Source organism: Callospermophilus lateralis, chromosome 13 (assembly GCF_048772815.1).
Source record: "Callospermophilus lateralis isolate mCalLat2 chromosome 13, mCalLat2.hap1, whole genome shotgun sequence".
Classification (NCBI taxonomy): domain Eukaryota; kingdom Metazoa; phylum Chordata; class Mammalia; order Rodentia; family Sciuridae; genus Callospermophilus; species Callospermophilus lateralis.
In genome coordinates, this window is record NC_135317.1 from 44,929,151 (window position 1) to 44,947,438 (window position 18,288).

General features: G+C 37.7%; 1 protein-coding gene across 4 annotated transcripts in view; it reads left to right on the forward strand.

Moving 5' to 3' along the window:
• Window positions 1-381: 381 nt before the first annotated feature.
• Window positions 382-18,288, forward strand: part of Arhgap12 (Rho GTPase activating protein 12) — a 113,839-nt gene continuing 95,932 nt past the window's right edge. For 3 of the 4 annotated variants that reach the window (XM_076831528.1, XM_076831529.1, XM_076831530.1), the window contains exons 1-3: window positions 382-463; window positions 15,105-15,143; window positions 17,508-18,269. In XM_076831528.1, coding sequence (XP_076687643.1) covers window positions 17,592-18,269 — 678 coding nt within the window. In that variant the 5' untranslated portion in view covers window positions 382-463; window positions 15,105-15,143; window positions 17,508-17,591. Of the gene's footprint in view, window positions 464-15,104; window positions 15,144-17,507; window positions 18,270-18,288 lie in introns of those variants that run through there. The other variant, XM_076831533.1, reaches the window with a different exon arrangement.

The following is an 18,288-nucleotide window of genomic DNA, read 5'->3' on the forward strand; positions in this document are numbered from 1 at the left end:
GGAGCCCTTTCCATTCTTGCCCCCGCGAGCGTTTTCTCAACACTTCCCACTTCATGTTTACAAAGTGCTTACGCCCACTTGGCCGCCAGCTTTCTCGCCCGCTCCAGTCCCTCGCCCCTCCCGCAGCCTTCCCGCCCGCCTCCCGCGTCTCGGCCCCTCCTCTCCCGGATCCCGAGGCGCCGCCACCCCGCGCCCACCCCAGCCGGTTCAGGAGTCTCGCGCCGGACCGCGCGGCCCATCACGTGAGCCCGCCCCGCCCCCGCCATCACGTGAGCGCGCCCGCCCCGCCCCCGCGCCGGCGCGCTTCGACGTGCCCTGGAACTTACCCTCCCTGAGAGACCAGGCAGCAGGGACGCGCCGACCGAGGCGGCCAAGTGAACCCTCTCCAGGCTCGCCTAGGTGTTCCGCGCCCACCGTGCTGGCTGAGGAGGGGGTCTCCCGCCGCAAGGCCGCCGGGCCCTCGGTAAGGAAGCCGGGTGCGGGTGCCCCAGACGGAGGGCAGGTCGGTGAGGCGCTGCACAAAGGCGCTCCTGGGCTCGGGCAGTGCCCGCGGCGGGCGGCGGGACTGGGGGAGGCGTGTGCAGGAGGCGCGGCGGCGCCGAAGGCGGGAGGTGAGGCCGAGCGTGGCGAGAGGAGTCGGGGCTTGGGAAGGGCGTCCCGGGAGGGGAGGCGGTTGCCAGCCGATTGGCCAAGAGGGTCGGGAGGGTTTAAATGGCCCTAAGTTACGGCTCTTTTGCTCCCTAGGTTTTCTGACTTCCTGTGTGCGGGCTGCGCCCGCTGCCCCGCCCCCGGGAGGGAGGGTGTCTCCGTGTGCGTGCGTGTGTGTGTGTAAATGGCCAGCCTGGAGCTGCCCTCCCTGGAGGCTTCCTAACTGCTGTAGAGTAGGTGATTCTCTGCCCACCTGGGGCGCTCACCTGGGTCCTCCCACCTGGGTCCTCCCCTGGGAGCGTTGACCTTAACACGGGCACGCACTTGTCTGCAGTCTTAAGAGGTGCCCCACCCCTAATCGATAGGCTTTTGCTACCCTCCCGCTCTGCTTGGAGGAATCTCCTCAAAGTCCTTGAATTTAAACAACAACAACAAAATCCTCTTTACAAGGCTGCTGCCCTCTTGCCACCCCGGGGTAGTTGCTGGTCTTCCTAGAATGGGTGTCTTTACCTGTTGTGTCTTAACTTACTGCAGACCCTCTGACAAGAAATGGCCACACGGTCGGTCGTCGTTAGAGAAAAAGGCACGGCCTTGGGTTTTAGAAGCTTGTGATGTTTTCCTTTTGCTTGCAGCAGTTTAAAATGCGTTTGCAAAGGCGAAAGCGGGGTGTTTAAAGTATACCGTCATTGAAAGTTCTAATGTCATTTCAAGTGAGGTTTATTATGGGTAAAAAGGCTTTCAACACGGATACACGATTGGTTTTGTCTTACTTTATGGTTAATGATGACATGCGGAAGTAGCTTTTATTGACTAGGCACACATTCCTAAAAGGCAGGTAATGTGGAGGAAAGGAATATTGAACTAAGAGTTACTCAGGTTCTTATTTAGATCTGCTATCCAAGTTGTTGAGGTGAGACCTTAGAAAACCCAGAATGTTGCAATAAAAATATTGTTAAAAAGTATTTAGTCCCTGGTACTGCCTCTTTCCTACTTAAAAAGTGGAGAAATGGTGACCTAGAGATGTATTTATTTGTCCATATCCAGTTTTTTAACCTGCTCCCTAAAAGGGTGTATTACAGAAACGGACATCCCTGCTCCTATTACAGAAACGGACATCCCTGCTCCTCCTCTCGTCGTCTGAGCACCCAGTCTGGCTGCTGGTGCAATATTTGTCTCTTTGTTTTTAAAATTCCCTTGGAAACTTTTTGGAGCAAGGATCTGAAAGCCCAAAGCAATGCCTAAAGAGTAGGCAGAGAAGCCATAACCCTGATCTGTGCCACCTGAAGAGCAAGCCAAGCTAGCTCTATGTTCCGCTGCTCTAGAGGTGTTTCTTTGTTGGGGGGAAATAAGGAAATAAAGCGTAATATGACAGATTATATGTGTATGTTTATGTATAAGCCCCAGTATCTATTGATAGACTTTTGTTCTATCAATAGAAGCTGAAGATTGCTCATTGATTCTTAATGTTATGCCACCTGTGTAGATTAGTTGTGTTTATATAATCAATACTATATGTATTTTTAGTTTTTAAAATTTGCTGAACCACTTGTGATGCAAAGATGAATGTATGTAAGTGCTGTAGAAAAACAGTATTTTATTTGTAGTTAATCATTTGGCTTCTGTTTCTTTAATTTGAAAATATTTGCTCAGTGCTTTTTAAAAGTAGGCTGAAGCTTTATAGATTTAAGTACTTTAAGTTATGCAAGTGACATTGCTGAGCATAATAAGGGTCATGATTTCAAAGTGACTAAAAGTGAATAGTGGTAATCTGTAGTCGGTTAAACAGTAGCACTTATGTGAGAAAATGAACATTTTGTAATAAATAGTTGGAGACAAAATTAAGGTTTTTATCATACTCTATTTAACAATTTTAGTTAAAATTGTGGATATTCACTGTTTTGAAAAGGTATCATGATACCTTTTCATGATATCACACAGCATCATTATATTTCGAATAATTCTTACTTGAGGACTCATTGGGCCACCATCTGTGTCTTTTCTTTTTCTGGGACAAGGGATTGAACCCAGGAGAGCTTAATCACTGAGCCACATCCCCAGCCATTTTTATTTTTGAGATGGGGTCTTGCTAAGTTTTTGAAGGTGTCTTTGAACTTGTGATCCTCCTGTCTCAGCATTTTGAGCTGCTGGGATTACAGGTGCACCAGCCATTATTCTGTGCCCTTTTTTGAATTAACTGGTGTAATTGTGCCAGATCCTCATTTGGGGATGGCTTTACCATGATTCAGTCATTTTCATATGGCTTTGATTGACTTAATATCCTAAAGTTTCATTTGTAGTTGACTTATGTTTGAACAGAACTGCCAAATGCTTGAAGCCTTTATCCCCTGTTGATAATGGGTTTTATTAAGCTTTAATTTATATGGGAATCTCCTTAACTTCTAATGTCTTGAAATCATATGGATGCTATTCTTCTGCCCTGACCACATAATCACTGTATCTCATAGAAACATAATGCCAGCCACGATGTAATTCTAAAGTTTTTAGTACTCATATTCTAAAAAGTAAACAAGTAAAAAAAAAAAAAACCAAGTAAAATCAATTAATAATTTAATTTAACTTAATTAGTATATCTGAAATAGTTTAACATGTAATCAGTATGGAAATTACATGGTTTTTGGATGAAGTATTTGAGATCTCATGTATTTTACACTTATAGTACAACTCAGTTTACACTATTCAGATTTAAGTTTTCAATAGCCACTTTGGCTAGTAGCAGTAGTATCAGTTTTGGAGTCTAAAATCTAGACCAATGCAATTCTAGTTGTATTTTCAGATTGGCCCCATTAGCAACCCTTGGGAACTTATTAAATATGTAAATTTCAGGGCTTTGCCTCATTCCTGCTGTCTTTAGAATATCTAAGGTTGGGACCCAGTACTCCTAAGTTTAATCAAATCTCTCCAGGAAATTACTATAGAATGTATCCTGGATGGGATCTTGGAAAAGAAAAAGGACAGAAGGGGAAAACTAAGGAAGTCTAAATAACTATATGGACATCATTAGGTGTTTGTTTCAATTCATTAAATGTGACCAATTTACCACACTAATACTTAGAAAACTTATAAAATACTATATTAAGAGTTTTACACATATTTACTATTTTAATTCTCCCTATATGTGGCATGTGCTACTAATAAGCTCCATTTTTGGAGATGGAAAAACTGAGATTCAAAGAGATTAAATGACTTGTGTTAGGTCACACAGCTAATAAGAGATAGGGGATGTTCACAATTTCTTAAGTGATCAGCATTATTTGTGAATATTTTTCTACTCTCACAACTTTTGCTTCCTTGAGTATGCAGTGATTAATATGAATATACTGTGTCATGCTTTATAATTTACATAGTTCTTTTCTCTTTCCATTCTCAGAAGGATCTTGTGAGGTTTATATTATTTCTATTATTTTACCAATAAATAAAGTGTCCAGGATCTGAGAACTGTTAAATGGCAAAGGGTAGATTTAAATTTCAAGACTCTGATTTTGAGTTCTGTGTTCTTTTTTCTCATACCACAACAATTTAGGATATGAGATTATATTGGTGCCTATGAAAGTTGGCTGAAAATTATCCGTATTTTGCTATATATTAGTGAATTTAAGAATTCTAGTTTTATTGAGGTATAATTTTCATACCTTAAAATATACTAACACCAAACAAAAAGAGGCAATGAACAGATACATATGACAAAGGTAGATCAATCTCTAATTATTCAGAGTGAAACAGTCCTGACAGAGAAGGCTACATACTGTATAATTTATATTTTCTACTAGTGCAACTTTTGCTTCCTTGAGTAAGCAGTGATTAAAGTGACACTCTTTATCATGTTTTATAATTTACTTTGTACTTTTTTAACATTTCCCTGTGTCCTCACAAGAATCCTTTGAAATTTGTATTGTTGTTTTACAGAGGGATGTATCAGTTTGTTCATTCACTGGTTGGTAGGCCTTTGAGTTGTTTTCAGTTTGTGACTACTATGAATATTCATGTAAGGTCTTTGTGTGGACTTAAATTTCCATCTCTTGGGTAAATACCCTGAAGAAGGGTTGCTGGGTCATATAGTAAGTGTGTTTAACTTTATTAGAAACTGCCAAATTGTTTTGCAGAATGAAAGTACCATTTTGCATTTCTAACAGCGATGAATGTGAATTCCATTTACTGGTATTCTTACAATTTTTTCTATCTAGTATATTTTAAATCCATTTTGGTAATTGAGTACCGATATTTATTTGGTTGTTTAAATATGCATTATTTGTCCCCGCTCTCGACCCCATTAGGGATTGAACCCAGGGGCTACCCTTAAGACAGGATCTCTTTAAGTTGCTCAGTCTGTCCTTGAACTTGCCATCCTCTTGTCACAGCCTCCTGAGTCACTGGGATTATAGGCATGTGCCTCCCTTATTGGAGTTTTGTTGAGATTTAATTGCTGCATAATAAACTGAACATAGTTAAGTGTACAGTTTGATGAATTTGGTCATTTATGTACTTGTGAAACTGCTGTGCTTTAGATATGGTTTGAGTGTGGCCTTCAAGAGTTAATGTGTTGGGAGCTTGATCCTCAGTGTGGCGGTGTTGGAAGGTGATGTGGAACATTTAAAGAGTAGGTCCTACAGGGAAATAATTGATATTGAGGGTGATGCCTTCAGAAGAAATTAATGTAATTCTTGTGGAACCTGATTCTTTAGAGAGGTTTGTTATAAAAGAGAAAGCCTGGCCCTTTCTGGGTCCTGCTTTGGCTTCCTGTATTGTGTGAGGTCTTTCCTTCTCACATGTGCTTGTATAGTTGTGCTGCCATCTGCTCTGAGGTCCTCACCAAAGCCTAGCCAATGACCTTGAACCTTCAAACTAAGAGCTAAATGAGTGACTTCATAAGAAAGTTATTTTGTTATGGCCTCAGTTATTTTGTTATAGTAATGGAAAATTTGTTAGTACAAAAATTATCACTATCACCATTATCGACATAATTAATCTATTATCCAACCCTCTCATTTCCTTGACCACCTTTTTTTTTTTTGGGTGGTGGTGGTACTGAGGATCAAAGTACCAGGTCCTTCCACATGCTAGGCAAGTGCCCAGCCTCTGAATCACATCTTCAGTCCTTTTAACTTTAAGGCAGCATTACCCAGTTGTGGTCCTCCTTGCCCCAGCTTCCCTAGGTGCTGGGATTATAGATGTGTGTCACAATCCCTGGCTTAGTGGTTGCTTTTTTTTTTTTTTTAAATATATTTTTTAGTTGTAGATGGACACAATATCTCTGTTTATTTTTATGTGGTGCTGAGGATCGAACCTGGGGCCTCACATGTGCTAGACAAGTGCTCTACCACTGAGCTACAACTCCAGCCCTTAATGGTAGCTTTTTTTTTTTAAATATTTTTTTAGTTGTCAATGTACTTTATTTTGCTTGTTTATATGCAGTGTTGAGTATCAAACCCAGTGCCTCACATATGCTAGGCAAGCACTCTACCACTGAGCCATAACCCAGCCCTAGTGGTAGCTTTTGAAGAGCACAAGTTTTTCATTTTGATGAAATCCAAGTTGATATATTCATGCTTTTTGAGTTCTTTTAAGGAAATATTTTTCAATAGCTACTAATATTTTGTCTGTGTTTGCTTATAGAAGTTATATAATTTTAGCCAGGTATGGTGGTTCAGGCATGTAATTCTAGGGGACCTGGAAGGTTGAAGCTGGAGGATCGCAAGTTCAAGGTAGCCTCAGCATTTTAGCAAGGCTCTAAATATAGTGAGACCCTGTCTCAAAATGAGAAAAGGGTTGAGGGGGCTGGAGTTGTGGCTCAGTGTTAGAGCACTTGCCTGGCATGTGTGAGGCCCTGGGTTTGATCCTCAGTAACACATATAAAAAAATATAAAATAAAAGATCCATTGACAACTAAAAATATATTTAAAAAATAAAAGGATTGGGGATGAAACTTAGTGATAAAGACTTCTTGTGTTCCATCCCCAGGTTTAAAAAAAATAAAAGGAGAAGAAGTTGTATAATTTGTATAATTGTATTTGGTGTGGACTAATGAATTCTCTTCTTTTTCCCACATGACGGTCGTTCACTTTTCTTTTCTTTTTTTAAAATTTTATTTCACTTATGTATTCTTATGTGGTGCTGAGGATTGAACCCAGGGTCTCGCACATGCGAGGTGAGTGCTCTACTGCTGAGCCACAACCCCAGCCCCAGTCATTTTCTTTTCTAACTGCGGTTTGTTGAAAAGGTGATCTTGCCCAGTTGAACTGCTTTTTCCCTTTGTTGAAGATTAATTGAACAAGTGCACCAGCCTATTTCTGGATTTTCTATTTTGTTTTGTTTTACTTATGTGTATGTTTTTATGCCAATTTCATATTATCTTGATTACTGTAGCCTTATAATAATTCTTGGTATTAGTTAGCTTTCTAACTTTGTTACTGCTTTTAAAAGTTGTTTTGGTTATCCTAGACTATTTGCTTTTCTCTGTAAATTTTTGGATTACTTTGTCAATTAAAAAAAATTCTGAGATATTGAATTGAATTGCAATGAATTTATAAGTGGATTGTGGGAGAATTGAAAGCAACATTGGGGCTTTTGATCCATGATCACAATAAATATTTTTATTTATAGATCTTTTAAAATTTCAGTGTTTTGCAGTTTTTACTATATAGTTTTTGAGCATCTTTTATCTTTTTATTCCATGCTGGTGTTGTTTGATATTTTAAAATTTCAATTTCTGATTTTTTGTTCAAGTCTGAATGATCATATGGATTTTTCTAGCCTCCTTCCCTTATTTATTTATTTATTTTTTTTTAGAGAAAGAGAGAGAGAGATAATTTTTTTAATATTTAGTTTTAGTTTCAGCGAACACAACATCTTTGTTTGTATGGTGGTGCATGCCAGGCAAGCGCGCTACCGCTTGAGCCACATCCCCAGCCCCGCCTCCTTCCCTTATTGATTTGTTTAACTTCCATTCATTGAGAAACCTGGTTCTTGCCCTGGTCCATTGGATTGTTTAATTCATGTATGACAGTACAGTACTGTACATGTACAACAGCTGTACCACTGAGTTATGTCCCCAGTCCTTTTTTAAAGTTTTTTTTATTGTTTTTTTTTTTTTTTTTTTAAAGACAGGATCTCCCTAACTTCCTGAGTCTGGCCTCAAATTTGTGATTCTTCTGCTTCAGCCTCTTGAGTCACTTATAGGCGTGTACCACCATGCCCAGGTTCAGCTTTTTTTTTTTTTTTTTTTTGAAGGGGTGGTGCTGGAGATTGAACCCAGGTCCTCATGCTTTCTAGGCAAGCATTCTACCACTGAGCCAGCCACATTACCAGTCCCCAGGTTCAGCATTTTTGACTTGTACGCTCAGGAGAACAAGCATAACTTTTATATAGTTCCTTTTGTTCTTTTCTTACAGACTACTTATTTGCAAGGAAAACTTTGGTCACTATTTTACGCCACTCCTTTGAGGTTATTTCTTGTGTAAGTAACACAGTTAAACTCTTGTAACATCTGTCTGCCATCCAGGACTCCTCCCTTCCACAATGATTTAATATTTGGATATGATAAAGTTCATATTTGTGTTGTAATGAGCAATGGATTTGATAAGGACATAATGTTATAAATCTGCCATTACAGTATATGCAAAACAGGTTTATTGATCTGAAATATTTTCACCTATGGAATCCATTCTTTCTTCCCACTCCTTGCAATCACTGTCTCTGGAATGCCATAAATTGAAATCACTTTGTGGCATTTTCAGACTGGCTTGCTTTTACTAGTGCTCTTGCATGCTCACATGCTCTTTTGTGTATGTGTGTGTGTGTATTTGCATACATATGTAGAGAGAGTGGGAGAAGTGATCCATTGTGTAGCTTTTTTTGGGGGGGGTACTAGGGATAGAACCCAGGGGCACTTAACCACTCTGCCACATCCCCAGCCCTTTTTAAATTTTATTTTGAGTCAGGATTTCATTAAGTTGCTTAGGTCTTCACTAAATTGCTGAGGCTGGTTTTGAACTCGCTTTTTGTCTCAACATCCCAAGCCATTGTGATTCCTCTCCTGTATCCTACCTAGCATCTGCAGGTGTGTGCCACCACACCTGGCTCTATGTGTGTTTTTTGGTGGTTGTTTAGCTCATTGCCTTTTATAACTGAATGATATTCCATTGTATGGATCTCTCACAGTTTATTTGTGATCCTGCTGAAGGATATCTTGGTTGCTTTCCATTTTTGGTAATTATGAATTAAGCTGTATAAATATTGGCATGCAGGGTTTTTTTGTGGACATAAATTTTTAACTCGTTTGAGTAATTCTGCATTCCTTCTATAAGTGAATGAGAGTTCTTGGTTTTCTACATTCTTGCCAGTGTTTGATATTGTCAGTTTGTTGAGTTTTAGCCCTTCTAACAGGTGTGAGGTGATACCTCATTGCCTTAGTTTGCAGTTTCATAATGATATTGAATATGTTTCATGTGCTTAGTTGCTGTCTGCATATTTTATTTGGTGACATTTCCTTTTAGATCTTTAAAGCCTGCCACCCACCCACCCCCAACTGGGAATTGAACCCATGGCCACTCTCCTACTGAGCTATATCCCCAGCTCTTTTTGAGATCAGTGTCTTGCTGAGTTGCTGAGAAGGCTTCAAACTGGAGATCCTACTGCCCCAGCTTCCCAAGTTGCTGGGATTACAGGTGTGTGCCACTGTGCCTGGCTTAAAACACTATTTTCTTATAACTCCCATTACAATTTATTTATATAATTATTTAAGTATTATTTTTTATTTGGCATATAACAATTAAACATATTTATGGGGTACCACTTGGTTTTGATATACTTTGCAAAATGTTCAAATCAGTGTAAGCATAGTTACCTACTCAAATGTTTATCATTCTTTGTGGTGAAAACATTTGAAATCCTTTCTCATGATTTTTTTTTTTAATTATACACATTACTATTATCTGTAGTCACCCTTTTGTGCAATAGCAAACCAGAACTCACTTCTCCAATTTAACTGTAATTGACTATCCATTGACCATGTTTCCCTAGCTCTTCCTCTGCTGTGTCCTACCCAGCATCTGGCAACCGCTCTTCTACTCTCAACTTCTACAAGATCAGTGTTTTTAGATTCCACATAATTGAGATTATGGCATATTTGTTTTTCTGTGCTTGACTTATTTCACTTAAAATAATGTCCTCCATGTTGTCACCAATAACAGGATTGTATTCTTGTTTATGGTTGAATAGTCTTCCAGTGGGCAGATAACCACATTTCCTTTTATTCACTCATCAGTTGATGGACTTTTTGGTTGATTGTATTTCTTGGCTATATTGTAAATAGTCCTGCAAGAAAGATGGGATTGCAGCTGTTTCTTTGACATAGGGATTCAAAGAAATTTTCAATTTTAATAAATTTCAACTTAATTTTTCTTTTTATGGATTGTGAATTTGGTATTCGAAAAAATTCCTTGTGAAACCCCAGGCCATATTTTTTTTCCATATTGAGTTGGAATATTGTCTGTGTTCTTAAAAGAATGCAAGAAAAAGTCATTGAGACCACCTTGTTCATAATGTTTAATGACACAAGTTTTTTTTAAAAATACTATATGCAAATTTCATTTTTGTTAAAGCCTGCTCACTTCTCTAAATGTTGCCTTTACTGTTTTGTCATTTTTGCTTTAGACTTAAATCTTGCCTTAAGTTTCCTTTACCAGTTTCCACTTGATTGCATCTTTACTACCTTCTAGCTGTCCAATTTTTTCTATATTCTTATTTTGCTGTTTCATTATGTTCAGACTGGATTATAATGTTTTCATTTTCCTTTCTTCTTTAGCTAGCTTATTTAAATTTAGATGAGAATTTTTAAAATTTGTGTATCTTTATTTTTAGCAGATATTAACAAAAAATATGTATTAACAAAAAACTTTTTAAATACTTAATAGTGGCCTATGACTTCCTTTTTTTTCTTGTTAAAATTTGTTCTAATTAGTTATATCTGACAGTAGAATGCATTTTGACACATATGTAAATGGAGTGTAATTTCTCATTCTTCTGGTTGTACATGATGTAGAATCCACTGGTCGTGTAGTCCTATATGTACGTACAGTAATAATGTCAGATTTATTGTATCCTTTGTACCCTTGTACCCCTCCCTTCTCTCTCCCGTAACCGAAGTAACTCTGTTCTCTAGTAGCCTCCCCTGCTATTGTTAATTAACATCCGCATATCCCAGAAAACATTTAGCATTTGGTTTTTGAGGATTGGTATATTTCGCTTAGCATGATATTCTCCAGCTCCATCCTTTTTCCTTCAAATGCTATAATTTCATTCTTTAAGGCTGAGTAGTATTCCATTGTGAATATAAACTACATTTTCTTTATTCATTCATCTACTGAAGGACACCTAGATTGGTTCCATAGTTTAGTTGTTGTGAATTGAGCTGCTATAAACATTGATGTGGCTGTATCACTATAATGTGCTGATTTTAAGTCCTTTGGGTATAAACCGAGGAGTAGGATAACTGGGTCAAATGGTGGTTCCATTCCAAGTTTTATGACTTCCTTTTTTAAGAAATTGGTATATTATAATTATACAACAGTGGGGTTTATTGTAACATACAGGCACAAATGTAATTTGGTGTTTCATTATCCAGTACCTTGCTTTCTTTTTTCTTTCTTCTTCTTCTTCTTTTTTTTTTTTTTTTTTTTTTTTTGTTACTAGGGATTGAACCCAGGGGTGCTTTACCACTGAGCCACATCCCCAGCTCTTTTTAAAAATATTTTATTTAGAGACAATGTCTTGCTAAATTTAAGGCCTTGCTAAGTTGCTAAGACTGATTTAGAACTTGGAATCCTCCTGCCTCAGCCTCTGCAGCTGCTGGGATTACAGGTGTGTACCACCATGCCTGGTTCTTTTATTTTGTATTTTGATAAAGGGTATTATTAAGTTGCTTAGGGCCTCACTAAGTTGCTGAGGCTTGTTTAGAACTCATGATTCTGCCTCAGCCTCATGAGTTGCTGGCATTACAGGTATGTGCCTCTTTGCTCAGCTTTAGTACTTGATTTCTTGTTAAGTTACAATTAAAAAAATTGTTTGGTGTGCAACCACTATTGGGGTCCCCTCTTGCCCTTGTAGAGTTCTGTTCCTATTCTTCACACTTGAATAAATCCTACTCCTTTCACTCTTATAAGAGGAGAAAATTATTTCGTGAAGTAATTTCTTCTTCTGGAATTTATATAAAATTGTTACTTACTTTTTTTTTTATACTGATTAAATTTGAGTTTTTTCTATTCTCTTTATTTTTTTCCTGTACTGGGAATTGAACCCTAGGCCTCTCACATGCTAGTGAAGTGTTCTACTACTTTGAGGTACACTCTCATCCTTTTTAGATTTTATTTTGAGATAGGTTCTCACTAAATTGTCCAGGCTGGCTTGGAATTTGCAATCCTCCTGCCTTCCCTTTCTAAATTGCTGGGATTATAGGCATTTGCCATCATGCCTGGTTAATTGATTCTTTAGAAGGTATCTGTTCTGGGATTATTATTTTACTTATTTTTGTTTGTTCTTGGAGTGCTGAAGGTTGAACCCAGGATCCTGGGTATGCTAAGCAAGTACTTACTATACATTTCCAATCCTGGATTATTAATTTTGAATAAGAACTGTAATTTTGGAGGACTTAATAATCAGTGATTAAGATTTTTTTTTTTTTTTTTTTGTTCTGTGGATTGAAGCCAGGGGTGCTTAACCACTGATACACATACCCATCCATTTTTATTTTGAGATAGGGTCTCACTAAGTTTCTTTGGGCTTTGCTGTGTTGCTCAGGCTGCCTTTGAACCAGTGATTCTTTTGTCTCAGCCTCCCAAACCACCCCCTCACCCGACTAAGCTCTGGTATTTTTAAGTTTAATATCTATATATTTGATATTTTATTGTTCATGGTATTGCTGAGTAGGTTGTAGATATCTGGATTGGTCTTAAATTGTAACCTTGTTAATTTTGGATACTTATCTGTATCTTAAGATTTTGTTTACTTGTTTGCTTTTTTATTGGAAATACCTAGAGTAGTTGGCTAGAACAGATGCCCTTGGGGAGGAACATAGCAGGAAGATAGCTTTTTCTGAGCTGTATAATTTATGGCAGCCTCCTTTTAGTTTACATGGGAAAGATGATTTTTAAAATGAGCAAATGGAAATAAAAGGCTATTAGTTTGTGAAATAGTATGACATAAAGTTCTGGTTCTGACTTGGGGGCCAAAGTAAGAGATGGAAGCAGGTATGTGTCTCTTTCTGTTCTTGTTGAAACATGGGGATGAAGTGATTGGAGTAAGGGTAGAAGAAGACTTTAAAGAGTTATGGAAAACACGTGTGGATATTTTTGAAATTGCTAAGCAAAGTAGGTGGGGTGTACTGGGCAATAGATATGCAAAAACTATGTATATTGGTGATTGCCTACTTAGTTGAAAGCTTGTGGGATGAATATGGGTGGAGGAGTATAATGATATAATTATAGCATAGATTTCAATTAGATGAGTGTCCTGATCAGAGAGCCTTATAGTTGAATAAGCCAGATCCTATCAAAATACTTGAGAGAATAAGATACTGGAATAAACAATATTCAACCTCATTTGGAGAGGAGAATTCACATGTTCCAGAAATAGAGAAAGAAGCAAATATTAAAATTATAAGTCTTGTTTTAATAGAGCTTATTTTCAAAAATAAAAATAGAATATTCACACATTTGCAGATAGTTTTCACTTAGATCTAATTTTTAAAGCTATTTTATGATTTTAATTTTCTTTTAATCCATAATTTATAATAAACCTTTTCATTTTATTCAACTTATTCTAGACGTAAGATTGTAATACCTAATTCCTGCTATGTGGCTTTCTAGATATTTATAAATTCTCCCCCCCCCCCCCCACCTCTCAGCACTTGGGATTGAACCTGGAGCCTCATGCCTGCTAAGCAGCTACTCTGCCTCTGAGCTATATCCCTAGGCCTAGACACTAATAATTTTAGTGGTTTCTCTTAGGGTTTTTCGCCTTCATTCTTCACTCCTCATCCCGGCTTTATCTTATAACCTGTATAGCTCTTGTTTTTCTGCTCATTGTGTCCAGTCTGGCCCATTTGATCTGCCTTGGTATTTAACTACCTTTCTATACAGATATTTTTTATTATTGTTGTTGTTTGGAGTATTGGGGATTGAACCAGGGACACTTAACCTCTGAGCCACATCCCCAGGCCCATTTTATTTTGAGACATGATCTCACCAAATTGCTTAGGGCCTCACTAAGTTCCTGAGGCTGGCTGTGATCCTTCTGCCTCCAAATCCCAAGCTTGTGGGATTACAGGCGTGGGCTACCATGGCACTGGCTATAGATGTCTTTTAACATCTATAGATGTCTCCTTTGCCCTCCATTTCTCTTTGCTTTAACTAAAAGTGTGGATTGGATATCCCATGTTGAACATAGTGGAACTTCCTTATTGTTCTCTCTAACTCCTCTTTCATACTTATCTTTGTAGGCATTATGAAAGATATAAAGCCTGACAGTGAATGAGCTTAAATTATCCTGGAGGGCTGGGGAAGTGGAACACACCTGAAATCCCAGGGATTTAATGGGATCATCATTGTGTATATTGGTCTTTTTTTGACTGAAATGTCATTATGCAGTGCATAGCTATAGTTCAGTGTACAGTTTCAAAAAGTTGTAACGAAAAATTTATGTCTCATTTTCTGGATTTATTTTCTAAAATTTGCTCAGGTGAAAATGCTTTTGTCAAGAATACAACATAGGTAACATTGTGTATGTTTTATCCTCTCATATTAGGAAGAATATATCATTAGATTGTCCCACTATTGGTATTGCTAAGTTTGATCATTTGGTTAAGTTCAGAACTCTTATTGTAAAAGTCAGTTTCCATATTTTATAACTTGGAAGAAATGCGGCGGGAGGTGTGTGTGTGTTAGGATTCCCAGTAATTTTATTGAGAATTTAATTGGCATTCTAAGTATTGAACCCAGGATCTGGTGCACTCAAGGCAAGTACTCTAGCACTGAGCCACACCCCCAGCCCTTCCAATAGCTTTTAACATAAATTTTTATTCTATTTGCCCACTCAGTACCATAAACTTTAAAATCTATTCTGTCCTCTTAACAATTTACCAGAGCTGTTTCTTATATAATTAGAAGTTTAAAAGATTTTCTCATCTGCCGGAATGAAACTAAGGGACGGAAATGAAGTTGTAACAATGGAAGTAAAGCAGGAGAGGCCAGTGGTATAGCAGACCTCAATGGCTCTTAGTGATTATATTTGCATGTTTGGAAGGTGTGCTAAACACAATCACGAAATATAAAATTGTTCTTTGTTCCTCATAGCCATTATAAATAAGCTATTTTAAAACTTTGAGCTAATGCTCTGCCTTCTTTAAGGAATCTTGGTTAGAGTTAATATACTTTTTTATTTTGTAGGTTTAAATGTAATGGTGGATAGTTATATCTCCTTTTAAGGTAAGTTTCTTATTTTATTTTTTTTTTGAAACTACAGTATTGTTTTATAATTGGTACTCTAGTAGCTTGTCTAGAATTTTACTTGCTGAAATTCTATTAGTAATTTTTACCACCTGAGCTCAGGTGATAAATAATTACTAATAGAATTTAGTAATTATTAAATTCTAATAATTAGAGAAGAATGTTATCCTCAGGATAATAGTCTTTTCTGTACATATAGTATATAATATACCTAATACTTGAATGCTGAGGAAAATTGGTAGGTTCCTGGAAACTGGGGTTTATACATTTTTGGAACTCTGTTTGCTTTAGCATTGACATACTTGAGCTTTGGGTTGTGTGTGTTAGTTCCTTAGGGCTGTTGTAATAAAAATAGAGGTTGAATATCCCTTATTTGAAATGCTTGCAATCAAAAATGTTTCAGATTTTGGATTTTAAAAAAAATTGGAATATTTGCATTTACATAGTATCTTGGAGATGGAACCCAAGTCTAAATGTGAAAATCATTTATGTTTCAGGTATAGACTGACAGTAATTTCATATGATATTTTTAATATAGCTGCAGGTTGACTGTAATCTATCAAATGAGGGCAGGTGTGGATATTTTGGATATTTTTCCTTTTTTTTTTTTTGTATCAGGGATTGAACTCAGGGGCACTTGACCACTGAGGTGACATCCCCAGCCCTATTTTGTATTTTATTTGAAAACAGGGTTTTACTGTGTTGCTTAGTGCCTTGTCATTGCTGAGGCTGGCTTTGAACTTGAGATCCTCCTGTCTCAGCCTCCCAATATTTTTTCATTTTTGTCTTCATGTTGGTACTCAGAAAGTTTCAGATTTGGGAGCATTTGGGATTTTTGGATTAGGTATGCTCCATCTGTACTACACACAGGATCACTTAACACAGCAGAAATTTATTCTCTTGAAGATCTGGAGGCTAGAAGTCCAAAACTCAATGTTGGCAGAGTTTATGCCCTCCATGGACTCTAGGGGAGACCTCCTTCCTAGCTTATAGTGGCTCTTGGTTTTCACTTGTTTCTGTTCGGTCTTCACTTGGTCTTCTTTTCTCTGTTTCCAAATCTACTCCTTATTAAAGATACCAGTCATTGGGTTTGGGGGCCCACCTTAATCAACTATGACCCCAACTTAACTTTTAGGTCTGCAGATACCCTATTTCCAAATAAGATTACATTTTCAGGTCCTGGGGTTAGAATTGTAATGTATCTTTTTGGAGTACACAGTTCATCTCATAACAGTTGGGAGTTGACACACTCAGGTTGTAGCAATATTGAGATGCTGTGCTAATTTTGAATCTTGAGCCCTATGGTTCTAGAGGTACCAAAATATTTTGGAATTGGAATGGAAATAAAAGTGAATGCTAGATTTCTCAAGACAATTAGGGCTATTTCATTTCTTTTTTCTTTTTTTTTGTGGCACTGGGAATTAAACCCAGGGTCACATGCATGCTAGGAAGCACTCTACCACTAAGTTACACCACAGCCCTTTATTCTATTTTGAGATAGGATCTCACCAAGACCAGGGTGGCCTCAGATTTTTCCTCCTCCTGCTTCAGCTGCTCAAGAGCTGGGCCATTTCTAACAGATTTTGACTTAGAGGAGCAAGTATATTTTTTAATGTTTGTAAATAAAAAGACTGGTTATCTGTTAACATTTGTGAGATTTGGTCTAAAATGGATTGTGGCCCTGCTGAGTAGAGGTAAGAGGTAAACCAAGTAAATGGGTAGTTTCTTTTGGTTATCTGTTGTGTAAGTTTTGCCTAGTAATAGCAATATTTTTTAAAAAATTTTATATTAGGAACATACACTTTTTAGTTGTGTAACTTAAAACTTTTTAAAGCTTGCTAATAATGTTTTAAATATTTCTGAAACTTAAGAAGTAAGATATTCAAGTGGGGTCATCGAAGTCCACTTTCAAAAACTATCTTAGGTGTTGCATATAGTGAACCTAGCTCAGTATCTGGCCATTGACAGGTGCCCGGGACATAGTAGTTATTATTATTAGTGAGCTTTCTAGGAAAGTGAAGGAGGTTTGAAGTAACCACGCAAATTAGGAAAGTACTTTCCAACTCTTACTTTTGATAGTGTTGTGTTGGACTGATTAGTATGTTCACTGTTCCAGTCCTTAGTTTTAGTTTGGGTCATGAATTACTGAAAAACTTAGATTATAATTAAAATGGAAGTATTTTTAAAATTGTAGGATAATACATATTATGTATTATTTCTTTTCTGGGGTTTGAGATTTGAAGGTAATGTTCTTTCAATTGGCCTGTATTATGTGATGTTTGTGAACAGATAGCAAATCCAGATTACATTAAATTTTTTCTTTGTTCTCTTCTTCCATTTAAGTAACATACTATATTAATGCAGCAAGTCCTAAAGCCATGATGTGGCATGCCATCCTTTTTGAGAGGTGAATAATATTGAATAAAAATGGCTGACAGAAGTGGGAAGATGGTTCCAGGACAAGTGTATATTGAAGTGGAATATGATTATGAATATGAAGCCAAGGACAGAAAGATTGTGATAAAACAAGGGGAGCGGTACATCTTGGTGAAAAAGACCAATGATGACTGGTGGCAAGTTAAACCAGATGAGAATTCCAAAGCCTTTTACGTGCCAGCCCAATATGTTAAGGAGGTCACCCGCAAAGCTCTAATGCCTCCTATTAAGCAGGCAGTTGGACTGCCAAATAATTCTATGAAAATGATGCAGAGTCTACATCTTCAGAGATCGACAGAAAATGTGAACAAATTGCCTGAGCTTTCAAGTTTTGGGAAGCCATCGTCATCTGTTCAAGGAACAGGTCTTATTCGTGATGCCAATCAGAATTTTGGGCCCAATTATAATCCAGGTCCAACTGTCAATCTAAGCCTGGACCTTACCCATAATAATGGAAAGTTTAACAGTGACTCACATTCTCCTAAAGTTTGTAGCCAGAACAGGACGCGCTTATTTGGTCACTTTCCCGGTCCAGAGTTCTTGGACATTGAGAAAACTAGCTTCTCCCAGGAACAGTCTTGTGATTCAGCAGGAGAAGGCTCGGAAAGAATCCATCAAGATTCTGAATCTGGAGATGAGCTTAGCAGCAGCTCCACTGAACAGATAAGGGTAAGATTTAGAATAGAAT